The following is a 24263-nucleotide window of genomic DNA, read 5'->3' on the forward strand; positions in this document are numbered from 1 at the left end:
TAAATGCATTAACTTTGTAGCCTTAAACTCTGGTGATTCATCAAAGTCATTAAACACTTCATTGATTTTATAAAGAACACTGCAGACTGCACGAAGACTCTGCATTGCTCGGTCACCATCGCTAGCGTGTTAAAAATAAAATATTTTCATTCAGGACATATTAGCAAGTTAACAAGTTACCATAAAGCTTTCAGTTTTTTTTTTTTAAGGAAAAAATGTATTATAATTACTTTTGTCAGTGTATGAACATGTTTGGATCCGGCAGCCTGATCTAGCTGGTGAGCATTTAACTGCCGTAATGAACCATACGCATACGGTACAATTACCTAAATAGTCTGTAAAGAATATACTGTATGATAGGCTGAAGCTACAAAAAGTGTGCTTTGTTTACCGTCATAATTAAATTCAAGGTATCAATTTTAATGTAATGAGATCTAGTTATGTTTACGGCAATACTTTAGGGCTAAACTTCCCGTATAGTAGAGCAAGTAGATTGAATGTCATTATTTTGCTATATACAGAATACAAGTCAATAGAAAAAGGTCATGATAACAGGAAACACAAGATTCTGTGTGGCTTTTCAAGTGCTGGAAGTTGGCCGGCTGAAATCAGATTAAACTGTCATTTGACCCATTTAAAGTTTAGCAGAGAACTTTAATTTGCTACTACTATGTTCTAATCGTGGTTAATGTGTCTATTTCTGTTTGGTGATGTTATCGTTTAGAATCAGTGCACGCTCCCGAGAGCAGACTGACAAAAATAGCATTTCTGTTACACTGTCAAGATAAGCAGCTTTTGGTTCTAGATGACAAAGACACTGTCTGTCACCGCCCGTTTACAGCAGCTACACCTCACTGCTACTGTAATCTGAAAACATGTAGCTCTGCGGTTATGAAGAGCATCTCTGAACACACAACTTTGAACCTTGAAGCAGATGGGCTACAGCAGCAGAAGACGACACCGGGTGCTGCTTCTGTCCCCCAAGAACAGGAAACTGCTCAAGGCTACAGTTCACATTCACCTCGCAATGTGGTGAAAACAACATGAAAGCATGTACATATACGTATACAGTATGTATACACCCTGCCTTGTATCAAGGGTTCGGCCTGGTGATGGAGGTGTAAAGGTGTTTGAGATTTTCTTCGCACACTTCGGCCGTCTTACTACCAACTAAGCATAGTTCACGTATTGTTGCTGATCATGTCCATCCATTTATGATCACGTGATAACATGCCATGTCAAAAAGTAGCATCATCTCAGACAATGAGGCACTATTTATATTCTATATATCCTATATAAACTGGTTTATTATAATGCAACCTTTTACATAAGGGGTCAAATTATTGGATCAAAACTAAGAAGATTTATGATTGCTGAAAATGACTTAAATTCTGAAAGTGGTTATGAGGAATTATTCTCACACATGAACTGACCGCCACAGTTATATATATATATATATATATATATATATAATCAATGCTAAAGGTGACCCAATGAAATCTAAGACTGTTTGACTTTGTTTTGGCCAGGCAGTTCTTCAGTTATTCCATACCGTAATCAAAACAAGTTACATAACACATCGCCCTACAAAATGTATGTATAAAAAAAGTATAATAAACCTACTGTACACTGATCACATTTGTTGTCTATCTTAATACACTGCTTGTAGTATTATGTAAAGGTCTTCACTATACTTTACTCACCTTTTCACTCTTTTACCAGGTGCCACTTTTTTTCTACGACAGTCTGGCGTGATTCACATGTCTGCTGTGACATGGCTGAAATTGTAAGTAGATCAGAGGTGCTGTATGAGATCCACCCTCCCTGTCCTGCAACGTTACTGTACATTTATTCCAAATGAGAGATAGATGCTCTTCTTTACTGTGTATGTCAACTTTGTGGTTTCTCTGTCCAGATGGAGTGGGTGTTACGTAACAATAGGTTGTGTCATCACTGCTTCAAGGTAGGGATTTACTGTACCATGACAATAAACTAAAAACTTGTAAAAATTTTCAAATATATATATATATATATATTAAAAAAAGACAGACACTTATGTGAATATTAAGTATTTTCTGCTTGTAATCATGCTAAATAGAGATAATAACAACACTAAGAGACATACATCCAGAAACATACAAAGATATTTAAAACACTGAACAAAGCCACACACACACACACACTTTGCCTTGTTCTCTAATACAAAACAGAACCCAAACAAAATACACACTCATATCCATTTGAAACCTGAAATCTCCCCTGGTCCCCCCATGCAAATGTAGGACCCCTTTAAAAGAAGATGGACATGGAAGACTGGCTCTGTTTGCTTTGGTCCAAGGACGTTTCTCCCAATGTTTTCTCGCCTCTGTTAGTAGTGTATTTGCTACTGCTCAAAATTTGCCACAATGGTTTCCAAGAGTAATGAATATAGCCCCAAAGGTTTGCCTAGAGGGTATCTGTGTGAGTGTGTGTCTCACCTCATTACCATGCATGTTGCCAACGTATTTGAATTCAGGAATGCCGACACAATGCTCTGTAGGATGTTGACCCAGTATTAGCACCCAAAGCTCTCTTCCTGCAAAACAAAACAAATGCCTATCAGCTAGCGGTACGATGCCCACAACTGATGGATTGAATGGCGCGTCATTTTTTTTTTTTCAGTTTCTTCAATAAGTCGAGTAAATAGTTGTTTTCTCAGTGAGGCCTTGACAAACACCTGGCAACCCAGTGTGACATCAATTCATACATTCATTCTCTCCCTCTCTCTCTCTCAGCACTCTCTCGGCCAGTTTTTTTCTGTACGTCATGTCGCTCAACACACTCATATTCGCGCCGCAAGTCTGAGCATGATTGAAACCCGCAAGATGAACTGAAGACACAAAGCCTATTCATTAACTCTCTGAGCACGAACACTTCGATCCAGACATTAAATGTTTACCAGATGTTCTACTGCACAAATAATGAGATGACATTATACCCACACTTTATTGCCAGAAGTATTCGCTCACCTGCCCCTTCACATGCAGATGAGCTTGAGTAACATCCAATTCTTAATCAATAGGGGTTAATATGATGTTGGCCCACCCTTTGCAGCAATAACAGCTTCATCTTTCCTGGGAAGGCTTTCCACAAGGTTTAGGGGTGTGTTTATTGGAATTTTTGACCATTCTTCCAGAAGCGAATTTATAAGGTCAGACACTGATGTTGGATGAGAAGGCCTGGCTCACAGTCTCCTCTCTAATTCATCCTAAAGGTGTTCTATCGAGTTGAGATCTGGTCTCTTTGTAGGCCAGTCAAGTTTTTTCAAACCAAACTCCATCATCCATGTCTTTATGGACCTCGTTTTGTGCACTGGGGCGCAGTCATGTTAGAACAGCAAGAGGCCGTCCCCAAACCGTTCCCACAAAGTTGGAAGCAATAAATTGTCTAATACGTCTCGGTATGCTGAAGCATGAAGTGTTCCTTTTACTGGAACTAAGGGGCCGAGCTCAACTCTTGAAAAACCGCCCAACACCAGTTTCGGATGACTGACAGCTAGCTGCAAAGGGTGGGCCAACATCATATTAAACCCTATGGATTAAGAATTGGATGTTATTTAAGTTCATATGCATGTGAAGGCAGGCAAGCAAATACTTTTGGAAATATAGTGAATATATATATATAATATGCTTCCAAAGCAGTGAACTTCTTAGCAACTTCCTACAGTATACACTACATGTGTTTGATGGAGAAACTGTTCGTAACTAATTAATTCACAGTTTCAGTGAATCCTTAAATCTCTCCTGGCAAAGTACGCCAGAGTACGGACGCAAAAACAAATCCATCACTCGCGCTCATGCCACTCCTGTGGGAAATTTTCCAATCGCCCTATAGGGCATGTGTTTAAGATGTTGCAGTGAAACAAGAATATGCAAGAAAAACCCAAGTGGACAGGAAAAGAACATGTAAAACCCTGCCCAGTTAAGAACCAGAGCTGGGCATTGCTCCCAAAACGACTTACAGTACATGTCACTTTTATTACCTAAAAAATAATGAGGCATACTTAATTTGGTGTTGCTTGTTTTACTTGTGCAGTGAAACAACCATAACCTTGGCACTCTTTCATCCACTAATTTATTTGCAGGAACTGCGCTTTCCCACATTCTAAGGGCATTACATTGTCACGCATCTATTTTCCACTAGTGGCAATTCAGATTAGAATATTTTTACTGGAAAGTCTTCGGGAAATAGGAAAAAAAACTTAATTACCCAGAGGTGAACATGTGGCAACCCAAATGGACTGGGAACGTGTGAGATTTCACCCAGACATGGCAGTTAGGACAAAACCTAATCTAAAGTATCTGCAGTGCAAATTAATTATTACAGATGGAAAAGGGAGAGAGAGAGAAAGAGAGAGAGAGAGAGAGAGAGAGAAGGAGGCTGTAATGCAGGTCATGAGCCTGTCTGGTTACTGGACAAAGCAGGACCATGCCAGTTGCCTTCGTGATTAAGTGCAGATGTCCCAGGGATCTAAGCTCTAAGCTCACCTTTCCTGCCAGCTGTGCTGAGATGACAGTGGAGGTTAATCTTAGAAGCTAGACAATCTGTTCGAGCTTGAAATAAAGTCATGGCTAGGTCATGACAACCGTCCTACACACAGAGACGGGCTCAGAACATACAGTGAATGAAGCTTTCTCTGAAATTTTGAAAAGACACTGAAATCAAGTATCAGATGAGCTGCCGGCTGAAAAGACTTACTGGCTAGAATTAGAAGGTCACCCGTGGTTTAATCAGCTTTACTCAGCGGACTCACGAGACAGACGTCTCCCTGTGTTTGTTTAAAGTAGTCTTTCGTTTTTCACACACACACACAGAGGACCACCCAAAGGCTGAGGGACTGAGAGCAACAGTATTAGGGTCCAAACTAATAAACATAAAAAGAAGGACTGAGAACTAGAAAGTTAGAAAGAGCACAAGAGGGGTAAAAAAAAGGACAAGGAGGTGGGGGAGCCTGGCAGAGTCCCCTGTTCCATCAATACTGGGTTTGTGTTGAGCCAGGAAAGCAACCTGATCCAGTGGGTCGCAAAATGCCATGTACTGGCACCAAAGATATACCGATGTGTCCATCACCTTGTAATGTGGGAAGAGAAATACCGTAGCACTTCATTTAATGTCCACAATCAATTATACAACCTATAATCCTGGATGAAAAAAATATATACTTGGCTTTAAGGTATATTATATTGTCACACAAGATTTACATGAAATAATGAGACGCAGCTGTTTAATATTACAGGGAACTGAGGGGTTTTATACAGCACTGCAACCAAGGAAAGTTTTGAGGTTCAGTTTAGAGTTTACATCATCATGAATCATTTTTTTCCCCGTAGTCACAGTCCCACAAATGAGCCTGGCTTTTCATACTTCTCTTTTCTAATGAGATGCACTGTGCTCCTGTGCGGTTAGTGTACACACCACTTCTTCAGCCTGAATGGCTATTTTAAGCAGCACACTCTCAGAGTGGAACTGATTTCACTTTCAAATCACAAACGAGAAGGGTGCATTTATCGTTCCGGTCCGGCCATGATGATACAGATCAGATCAAAGCTCTCTTTCAGGGGGACACAGAAACGAGGAGCTGCATCTCTGAAGCAAGGCTTTGTACATCCATTGAATGCTCGAGTGAAGAGGCAGCAGGATGACATCATCAGCCTCTACCTGTGCCAAACACGGTGGGAACGACAATGCGGTAATATGACCTGAGGGACACCCTGTTATCTTAACACTCCAGATCCATAAAACCTAAGAGTAATGCTGAAAACATTATATAGACAAATGCTATTTTTGTATTTACACAAATAGATAATAGGATTGTGCGGAATAAAAGAACATAGTTATGAGAATAGAGCCTACCTTTAGCTTGGATAAAATCAAGATTACAAGCTTTCTCATTATGCTCAGAGCTATGAACTCAGCCTGCTTCACATCTGAAACACTGGCCTCCCAGGAACTCCTTTAATCGTCCAAACATGTGGAAATAGACTGGGACGAGGTCTGTACAGTGGATCTCCCCGCCGAGTTCCCATAATGTGCAAGTCGTGTTGGTAAATGAGTGTGTTTACAGTTCTCACAGACTGATGTGTCTCTTCCGCAAGTTGGCGACAAATTACCCATGGCCTTTCAAGAATCAGATGTTCCATACATTGAATGTTCACGGGAATGACTGCAGTGGGATCCGAGCGTCCTCAGACTGGATCGCCATCCATAAAAAAACGGCCTTCTTTAAAACATTCGCACCATTCAAATGTTTTACTGCATATACTGTACACTAAGAGTCTCATCACTGTACTGCACTTGAAGTATTCTGTAAAAGTAATTCAGTTTTACGCCTTTATGTGAGAAATTTCATCACAAGCACTTTTTTGACTTGGACGCCCCCCGCCGTTTGTGCATCATGCTCTGTTTTCGGTTGTGTCAGTTCTGAGCCTTGCTTTTTCATCTCAGGTTTCGGTTAGACTTAACATGTTCCTGGTTTTGACCCTTGTACCGTGTTAACTGTCTCTGTGTGTACTTTGGGTGTTCATTCACTAACCATGACAACTCTAATTCATGTATTTGCCTGAATGTAACTCAGTCAGGTTACACACTTCAGCCTGGACAACAGATTTTACCAAAGAATGAAATGACTCCAGTGGATAAATGGAAGGTGGTGATTGCACAGGACTGGAAGAGCTGGCAACAGAGCAACACACTGGCACTATGTACAGTACTGTAGGTATATGCTTTGGCTCCAGCTCCTTACAAGGAACTTCATAAAGCTGCCTTCTCTATCAACATGACCAATCTGTCCAAAACGAGAAATAAAAAGAAATTGGATCAAACAAACAGCAAACTGCGGTTTTGCGCTTAATCTCAACATCCAAGTTCGGTTTTACTTGACTGCAGTGGAAGCCTAGGACTGTACACATTGTCCAACACATGCTCATAAATAATTAAGGGAAACACAAAAACAACTAAACAAAACTGCTATCAATGGACAATTACACTTAATTTCCGAGCTGTAATTTGTGCACGAACTGAAAAACAGCGAAGTCATTCAAAGGTTTTCTAAGGTTCTTGTCAACAATTCTAATTCTAACTTTTTATTTTATGTTTAGCTTTTAATTGTACTTTTTCTTACAATGTGCCAGGATGAGTAAATCTAAAACAGTTATGCCCTTATCTATAGTAATATATACAATCCTTTTTTTTACTTTTAATAGTGTTTCTACACATATTCATATATATACTACAAAAAAAAAAAAAAAGAATTATACCACTAATAACATAAAGACACCACAACGTACTTCACACTGCGATACAAGATCACTTAAACACTGCCAGTGGATGGATGGTTATTTCTCTACTGCAGCTACACAGGACATGACAGGCAGAGACATGTGTCAAAACAGAAATCAGCTTTTGTTTCTCAATAGTGACTATATTTCATGAATTGTCCGATGAATGATGTAAGATGAGAGTATCTGCTCTGACGGCGCCCACCAGCATTTCAACACTTTTCGGTGAAAAGCATGTGACGGCAGAGGTACTGTAATTACATCTCTTTGACAGCACATTTTTACAGAGTTGCTTTTACAGCCATATACGTACATACTGTACTGTCATCTTCAACAAATGCACTTGGGTAACAAACAAAAAGCTATTCTTATCTTCTCCTAGCTTCCCCTATAGATCATTCCCTATAGGATGTTTAAAGTGCATCCCAAATGAACATCATGCGAACAAAAGTAACATACAGAAACTACAAACATGCCATATATTGTGAAAAATCCACTAAACCCACTAGCTTCTGCTGACCCATGCCAGCCTACCGAGATAGCAGTCCTGGCTTACAGCTTAATCAAGACACACAAGATTTCCTAATTATGATTACCCATTTTACTATATTTTTACAGAAACTGAAAGGATGTGGTGGTGGAAGTTTAGTAATCTCTTCACTTGACTGGCTCATTAATTGTTATCTTGTAAGTCACCGAGTTTGACCCCAGCTGATTGATAACTCCACGGCATAAAAAGGAATTGTCCAGAGAGACTGAGGATGCATTTGGTCAGTGTAAGTGGTTTTGGATAACCCTTTAATGAGAGGCCTAAATGTAAAATCCACAGGCTTTCCAGGAAGCTCAAACATTCTGTTAGGCCACAGATGTTATTTCTGACCTCATCTTACTCGGCCTGTAAGCAGAGTCTGACCATGAGTGGAGTTTGGAGAATTGAGCCATGGAGCAACAGTTAGGGGACAAAATGCAAGTTTATTCGAATTGCCTATACAGTGTCTGTCTATCGTATCAAGCGTACCTTGTTAAATACAGTAACACACAGAAGACAGAGAGCGAGAGAGACAGAAGTGGACAGGAGACAAGCTGTAACAATACTGATCCTTGAAAGTTTTGCATATTAAATATTACTTGAATTTATTTAAGCAACTATTACTGCCACTGCTGCTTGGGAATGAGGAATCGCTTTGCCTCAATCAAACTACTTCTGTCTACATTCTCATGGAATACATTAATGTCTCACTCTCAGACCTATTGTAGCGTTAGTTGTAAAATATTAATATGTTACATGTGCTTAATTAGAGTATCCATGGGCATTCTATGCGGAGAAAAATTTAATTGGGAATACATACACTACAGAATACACCTTAACTAATACAATTATATGTTATAATTATATAAGTGTTATTTATATACATATATAAAATGCATATGCATAAACTGGTTGCACATCTAATATGTAAAGCATGATACGTTTGCTCTAAGGAAAATAAGGCTCTTTATTTTAGGCTTTTAAGATAGGCCTGGGCTTAACAGTTGTACTGTATCTGTGGTGCTACTATTGAGTAAGGCAGAAGAAACAGATCTGCTGATGTATCCAAGCAGGTTATGATTTGGTTATATTTGCATATAATGTGCAAAGTGAAATAAATATGCCGTTACATTAAGGACCTGCTGCTCTGTGTAGTAGGATAAATAGTTTACAGATAGGCATTTTAGTCAGTCAACAACAATCATTTTTTTAAAGAATTACAAGGAACATAGAGAAAAGTAAAATAGGAGCCATGGTGGCACAGTGAGGTACTGACTAAGAGCTCTGGAGAATTAGGTTTGAACCAGGGCTCAGGTTAACGCCTGAGTTTTACATGTACTTATTGTGTCTGTGTGAGTTCCCTCCGGGTTAACTGATAACACTATGTTAAATAACACCGGTGCAAATGTGCTAATGTATGTGAACATGGTGTACTGCAGTTGTTTACTGCCCTATCAAGTGTGTGTAGCCCTCTCATATCCAGTGTCCATCAAGGATCTGACTAGAATCTAAAGCAGTTATTCGAAAAGAATAAATAAATGAATCAATAAATATACTAAAGTGATTCTCTTGCAATATGTAAGTGATTATCTTGCAAAACATAGAATAATCACATAGTATTGAGCAACGTCGAGATTTATGAGGCTGCAAGAGAAGGAAAAGACAATAGAACTTCTTTGGATCAATTAGAAAAAATGTGATTATAGCGATCCTTTGAGATTACAGACACATTTGCAGCTGCAGAGGAAAAACCACAAGTATTTTGTCAAATAAAATAATGGGACTGAGAGAGAAAGAGAGAAAGAGAGAGAGAGAGAGAGAGAGAGAGAGAGAGTATACATGAGGGTGACAAATGGAATTTAAAATGGAATACAGAATTAAAAATGATTATATTAAAATAGGCACCAGAGTGGGAGAAAAGCATGAGAACGAGACTTAGAGACAGATAAAAGGGACACAAAGAAAGGGAAGAAGACACAAAGAGGGAGAAAAGGATATGTGAGAGAGAGACATGGAGAGCTTGGACACTGACAATGAGAAACCGAGAAAGATATCATGAAAGGGACAGACAGAGAGAGAGAGAAGTGTGTCTAAAGCTTTGTCATGTTCAAAAGTTAGTAGCCCCCTTTTAATTCCGTGTTTTTGTTTAAAACCACAATAAAATTAATGTGATTGTAGAAAATACAACCTTAGACGAACAACATTTTTCTCCTTGTCATTATGTATTTAACAAGAATATAGCCAAAAAAAAAAACTAAATCATGTGAGCAATACTAAAGTACCTCCATTATTCATTAAGCTTGTAGATCCACCAGTTGAAATACTGTTTGTTTTTCACAAAACATGGCACTGGACATCAAGGACAAACAACTCCACTTTGGTATCATCTGTCCATAGGATATTGTTCCAGAAGCCTTGTGATTTGTTCAGAAGCATTTTTCCAACCTCAGGCACACTTCCATGTTGTTTTTTAGACTGACGATAGAGGCTTTCTCCTGGCAACCTTTGAACAAACTGTACTTGTTCAGTCTTCTTCTAATTGTGCTGTTATGGACTTTACCATTTAAATGAAATGTTGCTCTTATTTTTATTTTTATTTTTCTCTAAACATTGCACTGTCTGACCTTGGGCTAAATGTGCTGGGACGTCCACTCCAGGGAAGATTGACAACTGTCTTGAATGCTTTCCACTCGTGAATAATCTTTCTGACTGTACAACGTTGAACTCCACTTTGCTTGGAAATGGTTTTATAACCCTGTGCAGGAACATTGGCTTCTCTAGGACCCCTCTTTCCCTCTTAGCATTTGTTAACACACACACCTAAATGTTCCAGACGAGCGTCTGCTTTAACAGAGGTCTGTACACCTGCTGAAGATAATTTTTTTTATGGGTTGATGATTACCAGCACCAGGCTGCAACTTATCCTCTTAAATTTAAATACTGTTAAAGCGGTAAGGGGTTACTTAGTATTGCCCATATGCTTTTTTCTTTTGGGCTTTATTTTTGTTAAATAAATAACATTAAAAAAAGTTATATGCTGCTGTTAGTATTTGCCTTATGCCAAAACCTGCTATGATCAGACATGATTTTTTAATACAAACATAAATAGAATTAAAATAGGGGGCACTAACTTTTGCACACAACTGTAGATGTGGAAGTGCTCCTCAGGCAAAGTCATTGCCTTTAGGTCAATAGCAAATCCTGGCACTGACAATGTGAACAGGCAGGAATTTTCAAATCTCCTGCTCTGAATGTTTTGTGCTGTGCCAACAATACCGCTGGTGGCACAACACAAAACCTCCATTATCACAGCTTTCTGATCTGAACCAGACTAAGCTATTACTTTACAAGCAAAAAGAAGCTTTTATGCAGAAATATCCAGCATGACAGCACCTTTTCCTTCTTGGTAGTCTTTAAAATATAGTATGCAGCGTAATACAGTATAACCATCCAGGGCTTCTCAGTTATGCTTGCTTGGACTTCCACATGCCTTAGGCATAATTTTCGGGATTACCAGGATGTTCAAATCTCAAAAGTCATCTTGAGCTCTTACAGATTGTAAATGCTTTTGCTCCCTGAGAGAAATTGGTCACAAATTTATTTGGAAAAATCCAGTAAAAGGCAGAGTGCAAACACTGGAGCTGTGTATACACAACTGGGAATCTGGCTGTTAGATATAAATATACAGTACTGCAGCCCTGTTTTGATTCTTAGATAAAGCTTGATTTAAGACATATTTAAAAATCCTGTTTATTAGATATTTCAAATATTTAAATTCTGTGTACAGTTAAACCTTGGATTGTGAGCATAATTTGTTCCTGAAGTGTGCTTGTATTAAAAAAACAAAAACAAAAAAAAACTGTATATCAAAGTGAATTTTCCCATAAGAAATGATGGAAACTGATGATTCTGTCGACGGTCAAAAAAATATTCATACTTAAATAATTAATACAAAATGTAAAGTTAAAATAAAAAAATTACCCTGCACTTTACCTTCGAAAAGATTTCTGACAGAGCAGTGTTTTAGTTAGTTAGTTAGTCAGTTAGTTAGTGTGTGTGTGTGTGTGTGTGACTAACGGAAACACTGCTCTGTCAGGAAACTTCTTTAACAAGGAACCTCTTTAATGACACTTAAGCAGACACACACACACACACACACACACACCTTAATGGAGAAATGGAGAGACTCCAGATCTTTGACAAGGAACCTTTCTAATGACGCTTGCTTTTGCTTTATACTTGCATACACACGCATGGTCCCAATGTTATAATAAACAGCACACGCATGCACAGATGTTGACTATATGAGTGACGGTAGTTGAGTATACGCTCGGCAGACAAAGTGCATGTGTACTACTTGTATGTCAAGCCCTCGCTTGTTTATTAAGTTGAAATGTATTAAAAAAAAGACCTGGTAACTCGCAATCCAAGGTTCCACTGTATTTAGTTTTTATTTTCCATCATCACTTCTCCACATTCACACTTAGGCAAAAGTTACTCAATGTAAGGGTACTGAAAGTAAGTGAATATGTAAGAACTTACCTTCAACAGACTGGCCGATGCTGTGAAGGTGGGTGATGCTGGAGTACTTTTTGCTGATTTCATGTAGATATTGCTCCACCTGAGCCGTGTTGTGGTATTGAAACTCCAGAGCTTGGCCCAGTGGTACCGCAAGAGGAAACCAGAACAGTGCTGACAGCAGCATGGCATCTGCTTTCTCCTTCTCCTCCTGCCCTCTCAATCTCTCTATCTCCAAAACTACACACCAAGAACAAAAACAACACAAATCAGTACAAGAGATGTTGTTTTGGGTTTTTTTTTTTTTTAAGACTTTTATCCCAAAGAATTTTTTTTTTTGCACAGACTGAAGAAATCACAGAACTGAGACCTTGTAGGTGAAGGCCAAGGCCAAGGGTCTAGCAATTGCTTTCTAGCAGGTGTGGGATGTGAATATCGCAATTTGCTTCTTCAGAGGGTTGAAAGACATACTAGTTGCAGCTTGAAATGTCAAGTAGTAGCAAAAGAAATGGTTTATGAGAAGAAAATTAAGGAACAAAGGTATGAAGTTTTACAGAAACAGGTGTGTGTTTGGTGTTGATTCCTGAACCTTTGCCTTGGATACTTTTGTATTCAGGATTAGACGGCTATTAGCTATCATTAACATGTTGTCTTTTGCATCAAGAAATGAAGGAGATTGATACCCAGATACTAGGAAAGACTAAAATTAATAATCAAAATCAAAATGAGAAATATTAAAGATATATAAATATTGAAGAAATAAGAAGCTGGGGTCAGACTGCAGGGTCAGCCAGGATACAGTGCCTCTGGAGCAGATAGGGTTAAGGGCATTGCTTAAGGGCTTAAAATCACATCAGCAACTTGACAGTGCTCGAGTTCGAACCTCCGGTCTTCTGCTCAGTAACCCATAGCCTTAAGCAGTTGACCTATAACTGCCCCAATTTTTTCGATAAGTTTTCATAGCAAAAGGTCATGGCATCCCACGACATGAATGTGACATTTACAGCAGAGGTGAGTAGGTACAGTATAATGCATGGTATCTGTACAGTTCTTAGTTTTCTTATAGTAAGCCAAAATTAACTTCATAATAAATAATTATGAATAAACCAAAAACCTATTTGGTCTATTTTTCACAGGCAGTACATGTTGTTGTTGTTGCTTTGTTTTGTCTTTTGACCCAAACCACTTGAACTCACACCACATACTGTGATTACCACCAACCCACCATTAACAGACTTCCAGGGAGGACTTGCAGGCTACAATATACACTACTGTATGTATGTAATTTCAGTATATATATCTTAAGTATATCTTCTCAAAAGATAATACTATAGAAATGAAACTTGAATATATATTTTTTTGAGTAGTTAACGGTCAGCTTGTATGACAGTATAGATTTATTTTGGTTAGTATAGATGCCCTTTGTAAATAACTCAACATACAGCCATTATTGTCTAAGTCGCTGGCAACAAAAGTGAGTACACCCTAAGTGATGTACAGCTGTACACCTTTAACCATGCAAAGTCACATGTCCTATTTATCATATTGATGTGTTTGTCATTGTTAGTTCATTTAAAGTTCATTACATTGCATAGGTTGTGCTGTAAAAGGAAACCCTGATATGTTATTCTATACTGCACAATCCTGAGATCTATTTATGTTTATTAAAGTTTTAAGGGTTACATTGTCTTATATATTGGCAAATATGATTGCTCTCTTTCTACTTGAAAATAAGCAGAATTCCTCGGATACAGAATAGGTAAGAATCTTTTATCCTAAAATGTTGAAAGAAAAATAGTAGTCAGAAATAGTAGTTGAATATGCTTTCATCATTTGTGTCATGTACAAAGAACCTCCACAGCAAGATTAATAAACCAATAACAAATAAACAAATGAGCAAATAGAAAAATATGTACATACCGCGATAATTTGAGACGCGGTAAGCAAAAAGCAAAGGTTTATATACTGTACTGATTTTGTTTATAGCCAGGCAGTATTAATATTTTCACTGTACTGTATAGTTATTTTGTGTGATCAAGAGCAAGGGTGCCTCCATCCCTAGGTAAGGATTTATTGGAAAATCTTTCCCTAGATTTATATGAAAAAAAAAAACATCAAACAAATACCTGTCAGTACATAATTCTCAGCTGCATAAAGTTATATTAAAGTGTGTGTGTATATATACTCCTATATGTTACTCCTTATTCTATATATATATGTATATATACAGTATTACTATTTAATATTTCTATACAGTATATATATATATAGAAAGAGAGTAAATGTATATATACATACAGTATATATACTGTATATATATATATATATATATATATATATATATATATATACACACACACACAGAGTTAGAGACATTGCTCAGCTGCTATTAATCTGTAACGGAATGCATCAGAAATAAGCTCTGCTCTAACTACCCCAGTATGACAAATACCCCATATGCATATTCCAGGAGGATTAATAACTACATGTTAATATATATATATATCAGTTCTACATACATGACCAGTCTTCTGTATCCAGGAAAAGCTTCAAGACTCTTCACTTCTCGAGGCTTCTTTCGAAAGAACAAGTGACTGCGCGTAATTACGCAGCTGCTTTTTTTTTTTCCCTTCTGTGTGTGTGTGTGTGTGTGTGTGTATGTGCGCGCGCGCGTCGGGCTGGCACTGAGTCTGAAATAAACCACCCATTCACATTTCTCTAAAGCCTCCCGTAAACCTCGCACGCGCTCCGTTCCGACACGTCCTCCAGAGCGCCGTTCAGTCATGTTGTGGAAAGCCAAAGGGCTCAAACACGTCTCCGAAAGGGGCACCGCACTCTGGATCGTACACAGATATAGGGGAAGTCTGTACCTGTGTACTATTCTGTAACATATGGGTTAACATGCTGTTTATAATGAAGTGCATAAAACTCCCCCATTATTCCCAGATGATTTTACTACAGTATGAACAGTTTAGGATGCCATAGGATGAGGTGCTGTCTCACAGCTCTGGAGTCTCAGGTTCAGTCCTGAGGTCAGATTACCGCCTGTGCAGAGTTCCACATGTTCTCTCCATGTCTGCCGGGGTTTTGTTTGTCTGTGTTTTACGGAATTCTCCGATAACAACTTTGGAGAAGGAAGATGCCGTCCAGGGGGTGACTTTCCACCCGTGGGATACTGTATCCTGCTGGGGTGGCACAGAGCACGAGGTAAAGAAGAAGAAAAAATACTTCAGAATAATGATAACATTTGCATGATCGCTTTTCTGTCACTTGTTTGGGTGTTGCATTTTTTTTCACGTCACCGTTAACATTGTTCACACCCTGATTTTGGGAACCTTTGGGAACAAGTACTGCACTAGGAAGGGCTCCCACTGGTCCACGCTGGTGGACATCATCTCGGGTCTCCCCACTAAGCCCGACTTTGAGGTAGCAGTAAAAAAAAAAAAAAAAAGGGTACATATGAAGTACAGAAATTTGTTTTGTAAAATCCTCCCAAATAAATCACAGATCATTCATAATACTGTGTAAATATGTATGTTGTTATTGTTGTTTTCTTCTCCCGTCGAGGGGTCGCTACAGCAGACCATTCGATCCGCATGCACAACAGGTTTCACACCTGGTGCCCTATCCGGCACAACCCTTCCATTTTATCCGAGCTTGGGACTGGCACTGCATCCAGTGGCTAGGGTTGGGTATCGTTTTTTTTTTTTTCGATACTGGTGCCAAATCGTTACTTTTAAAACAGTACCGGTGCCAAAACGGTGCCTAAACCGATACTTTACCAAAGCCACAAAATGATGGTGGATGACTTAAGAATACATTTTTATTGAACAAAAGGCAACTTAAAATTTAACAATATATTAAATGTTTAAATAATATATGAATATATAAGTAAATACAAAAAAACAACAACAACAAAACATAAGCCACCTAACCCAACTACAATAACTAAACCGCTTCAAATTTTAGCAATTCTTTTGCAGAAATTTTACCATATTTGCCTTTTCTGGCAAAATACGACACATGACATGCACATCCTTCTTTGCAATGGTAAATTGGGTCACTGTTGTAGTACTACTAGTACTAACTAAAAAAAAACATAATTATAAAAAGAATCCATGTTACATTATTATTTTACAAATACTAATGTAATCGTTTGACCATTTGTTAGCATGAATGCAAGATTTGCATTTTGTAATTAACATTACATTAGCCTTCGACTAACCTGCGGAAAGGCTGCTGTCGTCATCATAATCGGTGGACTCCTTTTTGCTACAGTTGGTATGACTGGGTGCTGGGTTCACCCACACCGATAGTGCCAGCTGTTGTCCGCAGGCTGTCAAACACGGTGCCTCCCTTCGCTTTTAACTTTATTCCGTGTGCCTCAAATGTTTCATTATATTTGACGTGTTTCCCCCTTAACACGCAACTGCTGTAAAACATTTGCTGCACGTCGCGGTGTCAGAATCCTTTCTTGTGAAATATGGTCACACTTTCAACCGTTTAGTTTTAGGCATTTTAACAAAAGTTTTATTTAACAAGCTAAGATAGCGGTAGACCGCCTGCTGCCATCAGAGCGAGTGTAATGTCAGTTGCTGCATTTACGCGCATCTCGGATGGTCTCTCATTTCCTGATAATTCGTACTTTTATTATTATTTTTTTTATTTAATCTAATAAATCTCATAATCTACAAAAAAATATATAAATCCAGAAAACAAATATTTCAATCGACAGTTCAGGCATTTAAGTGGCACTGAAATGACACACCGAAATTCGTGTTCTGTTTTGGTCCAGTACATACCGGTTATACAGTACCCAACCCTAGGTTTAACCCAGGCCTTCTGCATGGAAGGTGAGATGGATTGTTGGCCACTCAGCCACCAATGCACTGTGAATATAGTATATTGAATTATACAGTTTTGCTTCTTCTGGTTCATGTGAAATAATATATAAATGGTCTACACACATCCCAATGTGAAATGGCTTACCCTAAATTGGGGCTGGTAACGCTTGCTGAATAAAAAATGTATAAGGTCAAAGCTATTAGGTGCACAGTTTAGGAAAAAAAGACAAATGATTATTAACTATTTATATTCTGTCAATTATTTATAATTTATTAATTGGTTGATTAATTAAAATGTAGCCAAATATAGCCAATTAACGCTGAGCCCAAAAATTATTTAAGTGTTTTAAACTGAAACCTGATATTCATTATCATTACTGACTGATAAAAAAGCAGCTTCTTGGTTACTGAAGTTATTGAGCGCAATAAATCACCCACAGGACACAAAGTTATAGAACTACATATAGATCAGTACGAATGAGTAATATGAGTATAACTGTAGTGCAGCATGTAGCATTGCTGGCTCACTCACACTTTGAGGTGGTATACTGTAGGTGTTAATCTAATGTGTGATTGACTGACATTTCGACAGTTCCCAGGCTTTTAGAAGCAATTAAAATGGAGAGCTGTGAGAAGAAGCTTAGACGGGTTCAAACAAATCTAAAATGTAGACCAAACACACACAAAAGAAGAACTGTCTTTCTAAATTATTTCTTATTACTTCTTTAAAAAATATCTATTCCAGCCATCCCAGGACATACAGGTAATACTGCTCCTCCACACTAGAGAATTTATATACTGTACACACCAACTCCTGTTGACCATGTTGACCATGACCATCAGAACCAATTTCCAATTGTTGGCAGTTTGGGTCTTCTTTCAAACCATGTCAAAGTGTCTATACCTCCCAAATTACTTTAAAATAATTAAATCAGATCTTCAAATCTTCCGCTGTTTAAAATTGGCTCCAAAAGACATTCCCAACTGTCTATCATCTATACTCTTTCTCAGATCTCCTTGGACTTTTCCATTGTACTGTGTCTTGGTCAGTTCAAACAAACCCTTTTAATTTTGGCATAGAAAAGCTACCAGCTGTAGTCCATCATCACTAACCCAGGCCTGAACCAGGGAGTGAGAGGCCTTGGGCTATGCAAATTAAAAGTTATTTCAGGAATTTCAGCACCACTGAATTAATAATCTATGTAGATGTGTATAAGAGTGACACAAGTTTGGTCCTACTTTTAGGAGTAGGAGTAAGAGCAATTTATTAACATTCTTCAAATAGGAAATCACTACTATCTAGGAGTTGCGATTTGGCATACAGGCACGGATGTGTGCGGAAGAAAGACAATTTGGTAACATTTAATGAGACATTGAATGAGCTCATTAAAAGCTATGTTTGGACAAAAAGAGAATACTTTTTGTCACAGATCATGTGCGGTTTGCAACTGGTCCATCTCATATACTGTCTCCACAAAAACTATAGTAATACCTTCTTTACATTTTTTTTACTAACAACAAAGATGCAGTTTTTCAACATTGATGATTTGGGTTTGTCACAGCCAACAATGTGAAAACGAATAAATCAAACTTTGCTCTTGTAGCACTACAGATCATGCACAGACTCATACATTTCCCCACCGCAGCATGAAATCATGCGCAATGCCTGTTTCCCTGAAGGTGTTGGCGTCATTTATGGCACAAACATTGATATAATCACCCTGAACATGAATGAGGGGGGTTATGTGAACCAAAAACGCTATCATCACATCAAGTATGTACTGTATATGGCAACCTAGCGGAGCTGGGCCTCGACCCACCAACCTTCTGATCAGTAACTCAAAACCTCAACACACTGAGCCATCAACAACGCCCAATATATCATATATACTGTATCCCTTGAGCATTTGTTCCCAAACACTGTGGGTCACAGGGGATTTTATTTGGGTCGCTATTTTTGCAATTTATGTCTGCACTACACCTTTCAGTCACACAGCTAGATAACTACAGTATACGACTTTTATAGTTTCTGTCATAACCAACCCTGCTTGGCTACCTTTGACAAGACAGCAGGCAGAATTAGCCGTACATGTAGCCAGTATAAAGATGATCAAAAAACTAAAGTTAACCCTGATTGATGGAAGGCAGGGAACAGGGGAACATTCATTTTCCAAGAAAGAAAATCAGAGGCAAGACTGAACAAGACTCCTTTTTTTTAAATATGGTTTTGTAAATTATGTATGTAATTTGCAGTGGAAAATGGCCAGATCAGAGTTTGAAGTCAACTAAACCAAAAAGAAACCATGCACTGTGAGTTGGCAAATAAACCAGTTGGATTTCTTTCAGAGAAAGATAAAGATAAAGTCATTGGAAAAGGTTCTTCATAGAAATGTAACATTAAATGAGGGCTGGTTTACCATTTAAAGCAAATGTAAAAATGTAAATGTAAAAATCATGTGTACAAATCGTTTCCTTTTCTCGTGATTTATAAATAATCTCAATTATGAATTGGGTTCTAATGGTTTATAATAATAATAATAATAATAATAATAATAATAATAATAAAAGGGTCCCTAGAAAAGAAAAAAAAAACAGTTTGGGAAACACCATCTGCACTAATGTGAGGGCACCGTACAGTGTTTTTTTTAATTGTGTTTGCTGCACTTTACCTTTATAGAGTAATAAAGGTACTTTTTCATGTTTTCTCCATAATAGGGGCACCTTAAAAGGCACTTTGTCATGTTTCCTGCAACATAGGGGCACCCAAGGGAGAATGCCAGCATGTGTTTTGTAGAGCCCTCCAACAAAACAGGTCTGACTCCTCAAGTCATGACATACATGGCACCAATATGCTAGCAGCATATCTTTTGAATCCTGTAAGTTTCTAGGTCATGGTCAATATCCGGACTTGCACATCCCACTAATGATTGATCAGATTGGCGTTTGGGGAAATTGTTGCATGGTCCTGCTGAAAGAGACCACTGCTATAAGTGAATACCGTAAGGAAATTGAATGAATGCATTTGGTCTGCAACAATGTTCAGGCAGGTGGAATATGTTCAAATAACATCTACATGAATGCCAGAAACCGAGATTGCCCCGAGCATCACAGCCCCTCCGCCAACTGTATGAGCTTTTGATAGTGGCCAGGTCAGCATGGGAACTATGATTGGTCTGCAGCTACACATCCCCACACATGGCAAGCTAAAATGCACTATTTAATCTAAAAGCTATCATAGCCAGCATTAATGTTTTGTGCTACAGTGGCTTTTGGAATCAGACTGGACAGGCTAGCCTTTACTCCCAACAGGCACCCATGCAATTGCCATTTTTCCTGCTTACACATAAACCCCCGATTGGCTAATTTTCTAATTGGAAACACTTACAGTAAGCAAATGCTTTATGGGGTTATTTTTGAGCATGTGATCTAAACCTTTTCTACAGTAATTATACTCATCAAGGCCATTTTTTAGACAGTAAAATCAATGAACAAAACAGGCTAGAAACCTAGGCAAAGTATCGCCTGTAGGGCTGCTCAGTGGCGCATTGTCCCTGGGGTGGAGAGTTTGAATCTTGATTAAGCCACAGCCATCCATGGCCCAGAGCAAAAATGTCTGTTTCTTCTGGATGTGTTGGAATGCAGAATCACAGTTACTGTACTTGCCCATGTATGAGAAAGAGATAGTGTTTTCCTTTGAGTGTGATGGATTGAAATTGGCAGGTGACCAAACTGGGAGATTGTAGACATGTACCGTATGTAGACATCATCAAGTTTAGATGCAACAATCACTCACTCTCACTCTTCTTTTTACAAGGCCTGAAGCCTATCCCAGGGAACTCGGGGCACCAGGCTGCGTACACCGGGACTGTGTGCCATTCCATCACAGGGCACAAGCATAACACAGGGCATCACCAATTGCCAATTAGACTAATGCAAAGTGCATGTCTTTGGACTATGGGAGAAAACAGGAACCCAGAGGCACCAAGAATGGGGAGATCATGTACACAGACCCGAAGACAGGACTTAAACCCTCAATCCCGAGTGTGCATGGCCACAGTGCTAACCACTAAACTGCAGTGCCGCCCAAGAGCAACACAATGGAGCAAAATGAACATAAAGTGCTGCATAATTGCATCGTCTCTAAGAGAGACTACAGTCCATGAGAATAGTACTGTATATGTATATTTGCACTGGTGATCGTTGAAAGTACATGATAATATTAATGTTGTTTTTAAAAACACAATCTGACTACAGTAGCGGTGGGGGAAAGAAGAAGAAGGAAAAAAAAATGCTTAGACCGGCAACACCACAGATCAAAGCGGGAGCTTTGGAGAAGAACTCGACCTTATACATGACTTCATTTAAACATCATTTCACCACCTCCTTGTCCCCTGAGGGCCGACATACCATCACACTCAGCAAGTGCCTGTCTGTGCAAGCTCATGTACTGTGTGTGTGTGTGTGTGTGTGTGTGTATTACAGGGCATAAAATTAAGACAGTACTTTTATAGATTTTATACAGTATCTGATCAGTGAACAGTGTTTTACAACAACAATGTGACATTTCAGTCATTCAGTCTCTAAATAGAATATTTACATTATATAAAGAAAAAATTACCAAGACTCAATTGAGCAACTTGTCCAAAATGTAATATCTCCTCTGTGTGTGTGTGTGTGATTCTCTCTAGATGTGCCCTTTCCCTTACCTGTCATGTAATTTATGACCCTTATCTTTGTGGCTACTTAAAATGATCATAATTATCTTTAATTGCGTAATGTTATTAATATTTAAAATTCACAGTATGCACAACACCGTAATTTTAAACATATGAATCATACAGATTTTTTTCTTTTAGTTTTTTTGTTTTTAGTTTTATTTCAAGCACGTCTCACTATGTGAGATTGTGATTATTAGGCAGAGTTATTTTTGTTGGTAAAAGAGCTATACTGTGTATTTTTACTTTTGTTTTCATCATAAGTCCCGATTTGACTTGAACGCCTCTCGTACTTTAGACAATCTTTTGGATTTTCAAATGCATGGATCACATAACCCTAATATATATATATATATATATATATATATATATATATATACACTTTGGGGTTATGTCTACGATGGTTAAACCATTTTAATAAAAGTTAAAACTTTTAAGGATGGTCTCAAACAAAACATAAGATCCATGCAGTTTAAGAATCATGCACATATACAGTATATAAGCAAGATATTTGACAGAAAAAAGTTCAGTTTTTATTTACTTTCTTTTTGTCATAACATTATGTAAATTACGTGATGATGTCATTTAGCGACTTCTAGTGACTTTTAGAACAGCCAGTGGTTAAATGGTTAAAGGTTAAACCCATCTAATGCGTTAGGTCCGCCATTTAAATACTCAGTTATTTAGTTATATATTTTTAAAAAGTAATCTGTAAGCCAGACAGCAGTTATTCTGTTAGTGTGTGTGTGAAAGTCGTCTACAAGCCCCGCGCCAATAACCTGCCCTTCTCTGTTATTCCTGCTGTTGTACCCCTATCTCACCTATGCGGTTTGATTTGGGTGAGAAGCGATGTTTGGCACTGTGAGCCACCATGAGTGACTACCTGACGTTCCGCGAAGTTCTACAAGGTCCACGAGGATGGACGCGCGGAAAGATGGAAACAATCACAGCGGCAAAACTCGCGGTGAATTATGATGAACCGTACTTACTGTACGGCCACCATGTGAAACCACATACTGTAAGTGAGATAGTGGTATTAGTAGTTAACAGATTATAAATGATGGTAGAATAATTATAAAGGTCTTGACTAAAACAACATGCATGAGGAATCACAAAGCAGTTTTTATTTTCTGCAATGCAAAAGTACTCAAACTAGTTAGTTTTATCAGAAAGTAAAGCTGTAATGTACCTGATTACTTTAATGACAGTAATTTTGTAATGTAATTAGTTACTTTAAAAAGTAACGTCCCCCAACACTGTTACTGTATATTTTGCCGCATACTTTACATATGAACATTATTTATACACTAGAGTTACCAAGCTAGCATCAAAAGCTGGCACGTACTGTAAAGACTAGCATGGAACAAAGAAAAGTATGATGATTTTTTTTCATGAATCTTAAACCCTGCGTAGAATGAATGAGTCACACAGAGACACACACACACACACTGGATACATCCAGGATTGTAACATTATACCAGTATAACAGAAGGTAAACAGTGCAGCTGTCTTGGATACTGTTATCACTGTATACACTCATACCCTTATCGTTTCTACTGACTGCCACACTATAACGAAAACAGCATAGTCGGTTTAAGCCCCAGTGTCTCTGTTTAGTCTACACGCTCTAAGGTACCATGTGCTTTCTATCTTTGATATTTTCCCTGCAGTAACACACCTGACTCAGATTATGAAGGAATTAGTAATTACCTGATGAGTTGGGTCAGGTGTGTGAGAGCAGAAAAAAAAACACTCACCGTTGATAACTTGACTATTTGCTTTTATCAGAACACAATCATTTTCATCACAGAGCTCACAGTCGATGAGTGAATCTATAGGCATTTGATATTATCCTTGAAGGTTCCTATATTTTACTATTTCTTAATCATTGTTATCACAAACCTTGTTATCACACGCCCACTCAGAATAGCAGAGCCGAGCAGCGACAGGCGATGAGATCTTCTTATATGAGGTCACAATAAAGGTTGACCTTGGGGTTGATCATTGATCAACATAGACAATTAATTGAACATAATCAATCATTTAATTCCATATGTCATGTTTCGCTCATACTGCTACTGTCATACCTACTCATCATATTTTTTCCCTCTTACACCCTTTTATTATGCACATTCTGCACCTCCTGTATAATTTTGTATATTTTTATTTAAATTTACAGTTTTTATTAACTTTTAGTTTGTATTAGTGGCACAGTGGCGTAGTGGTTAGCACCTTGCTCGTCCAGGTTCCGGATTTAATTCCCACTACGGTGTGTGTGTGCATGGAGTTTGCATGTTCTCCCTGTGCTAGGTGGGTTTCCTCGGGTTTCCGGTTTCCTCCC

General features: G+C 38.3%; 1 protein-coding gene across 2 annotated transcripts in view; it reads right to left on the reverse strand.

Moving 5' to 3' along the window:
* cpm (carboxypeptidase M) overlaps positions 1 to 15045 on the reverse strand; it is a 39420-nt gene extending 24375 nt beyond the window's left edge. The window contains exons 1-3 of one of the 2 annotated variants that reach the window (XM_053508281.1): positions 14883 to 15045; positions 12388 to 12603; positions 2478 to 2575 (exon numbers count right to left, since the gene is read on the reverse strand). In XM_053508281.1, coding sequence (XP_053364256.1) covers positions 2478 to 2575; positions 12388 to 12550 — 261 coding nt within the window. In that variant the 5' untranslated portion in view covers positions 12551 to 12603; positions 14883 to 15045. Of the gene's footprint in view, positions 1 to 2477; positions 2578 to 12387; positions 12604 to 14882 lie in introns of those variants that run through there. The other variant, XM_053508282.1, reaches the window with a different exon arrangement.
* Positions 15046 to 24263: the final 9218 nt, after the last annotated feature.

The sequence above is a fragment of the Clarias gariepinus genome, chromosome 12 (genome assembly GCF_024256425.1).
Source record: "Clarias gariepinus isolate MV-2021 ecotype Netherlands chromosome 12, CGAR_prim_01v2, whole genome shotgun sequence".
NCBI classification, from domain to species: domain Eukaryota; kingdom Metazoa; phylum Chordata; class Actinopteri; order Siluriformes; family Clariidae; genus Clarias; species Clarias gariepinus.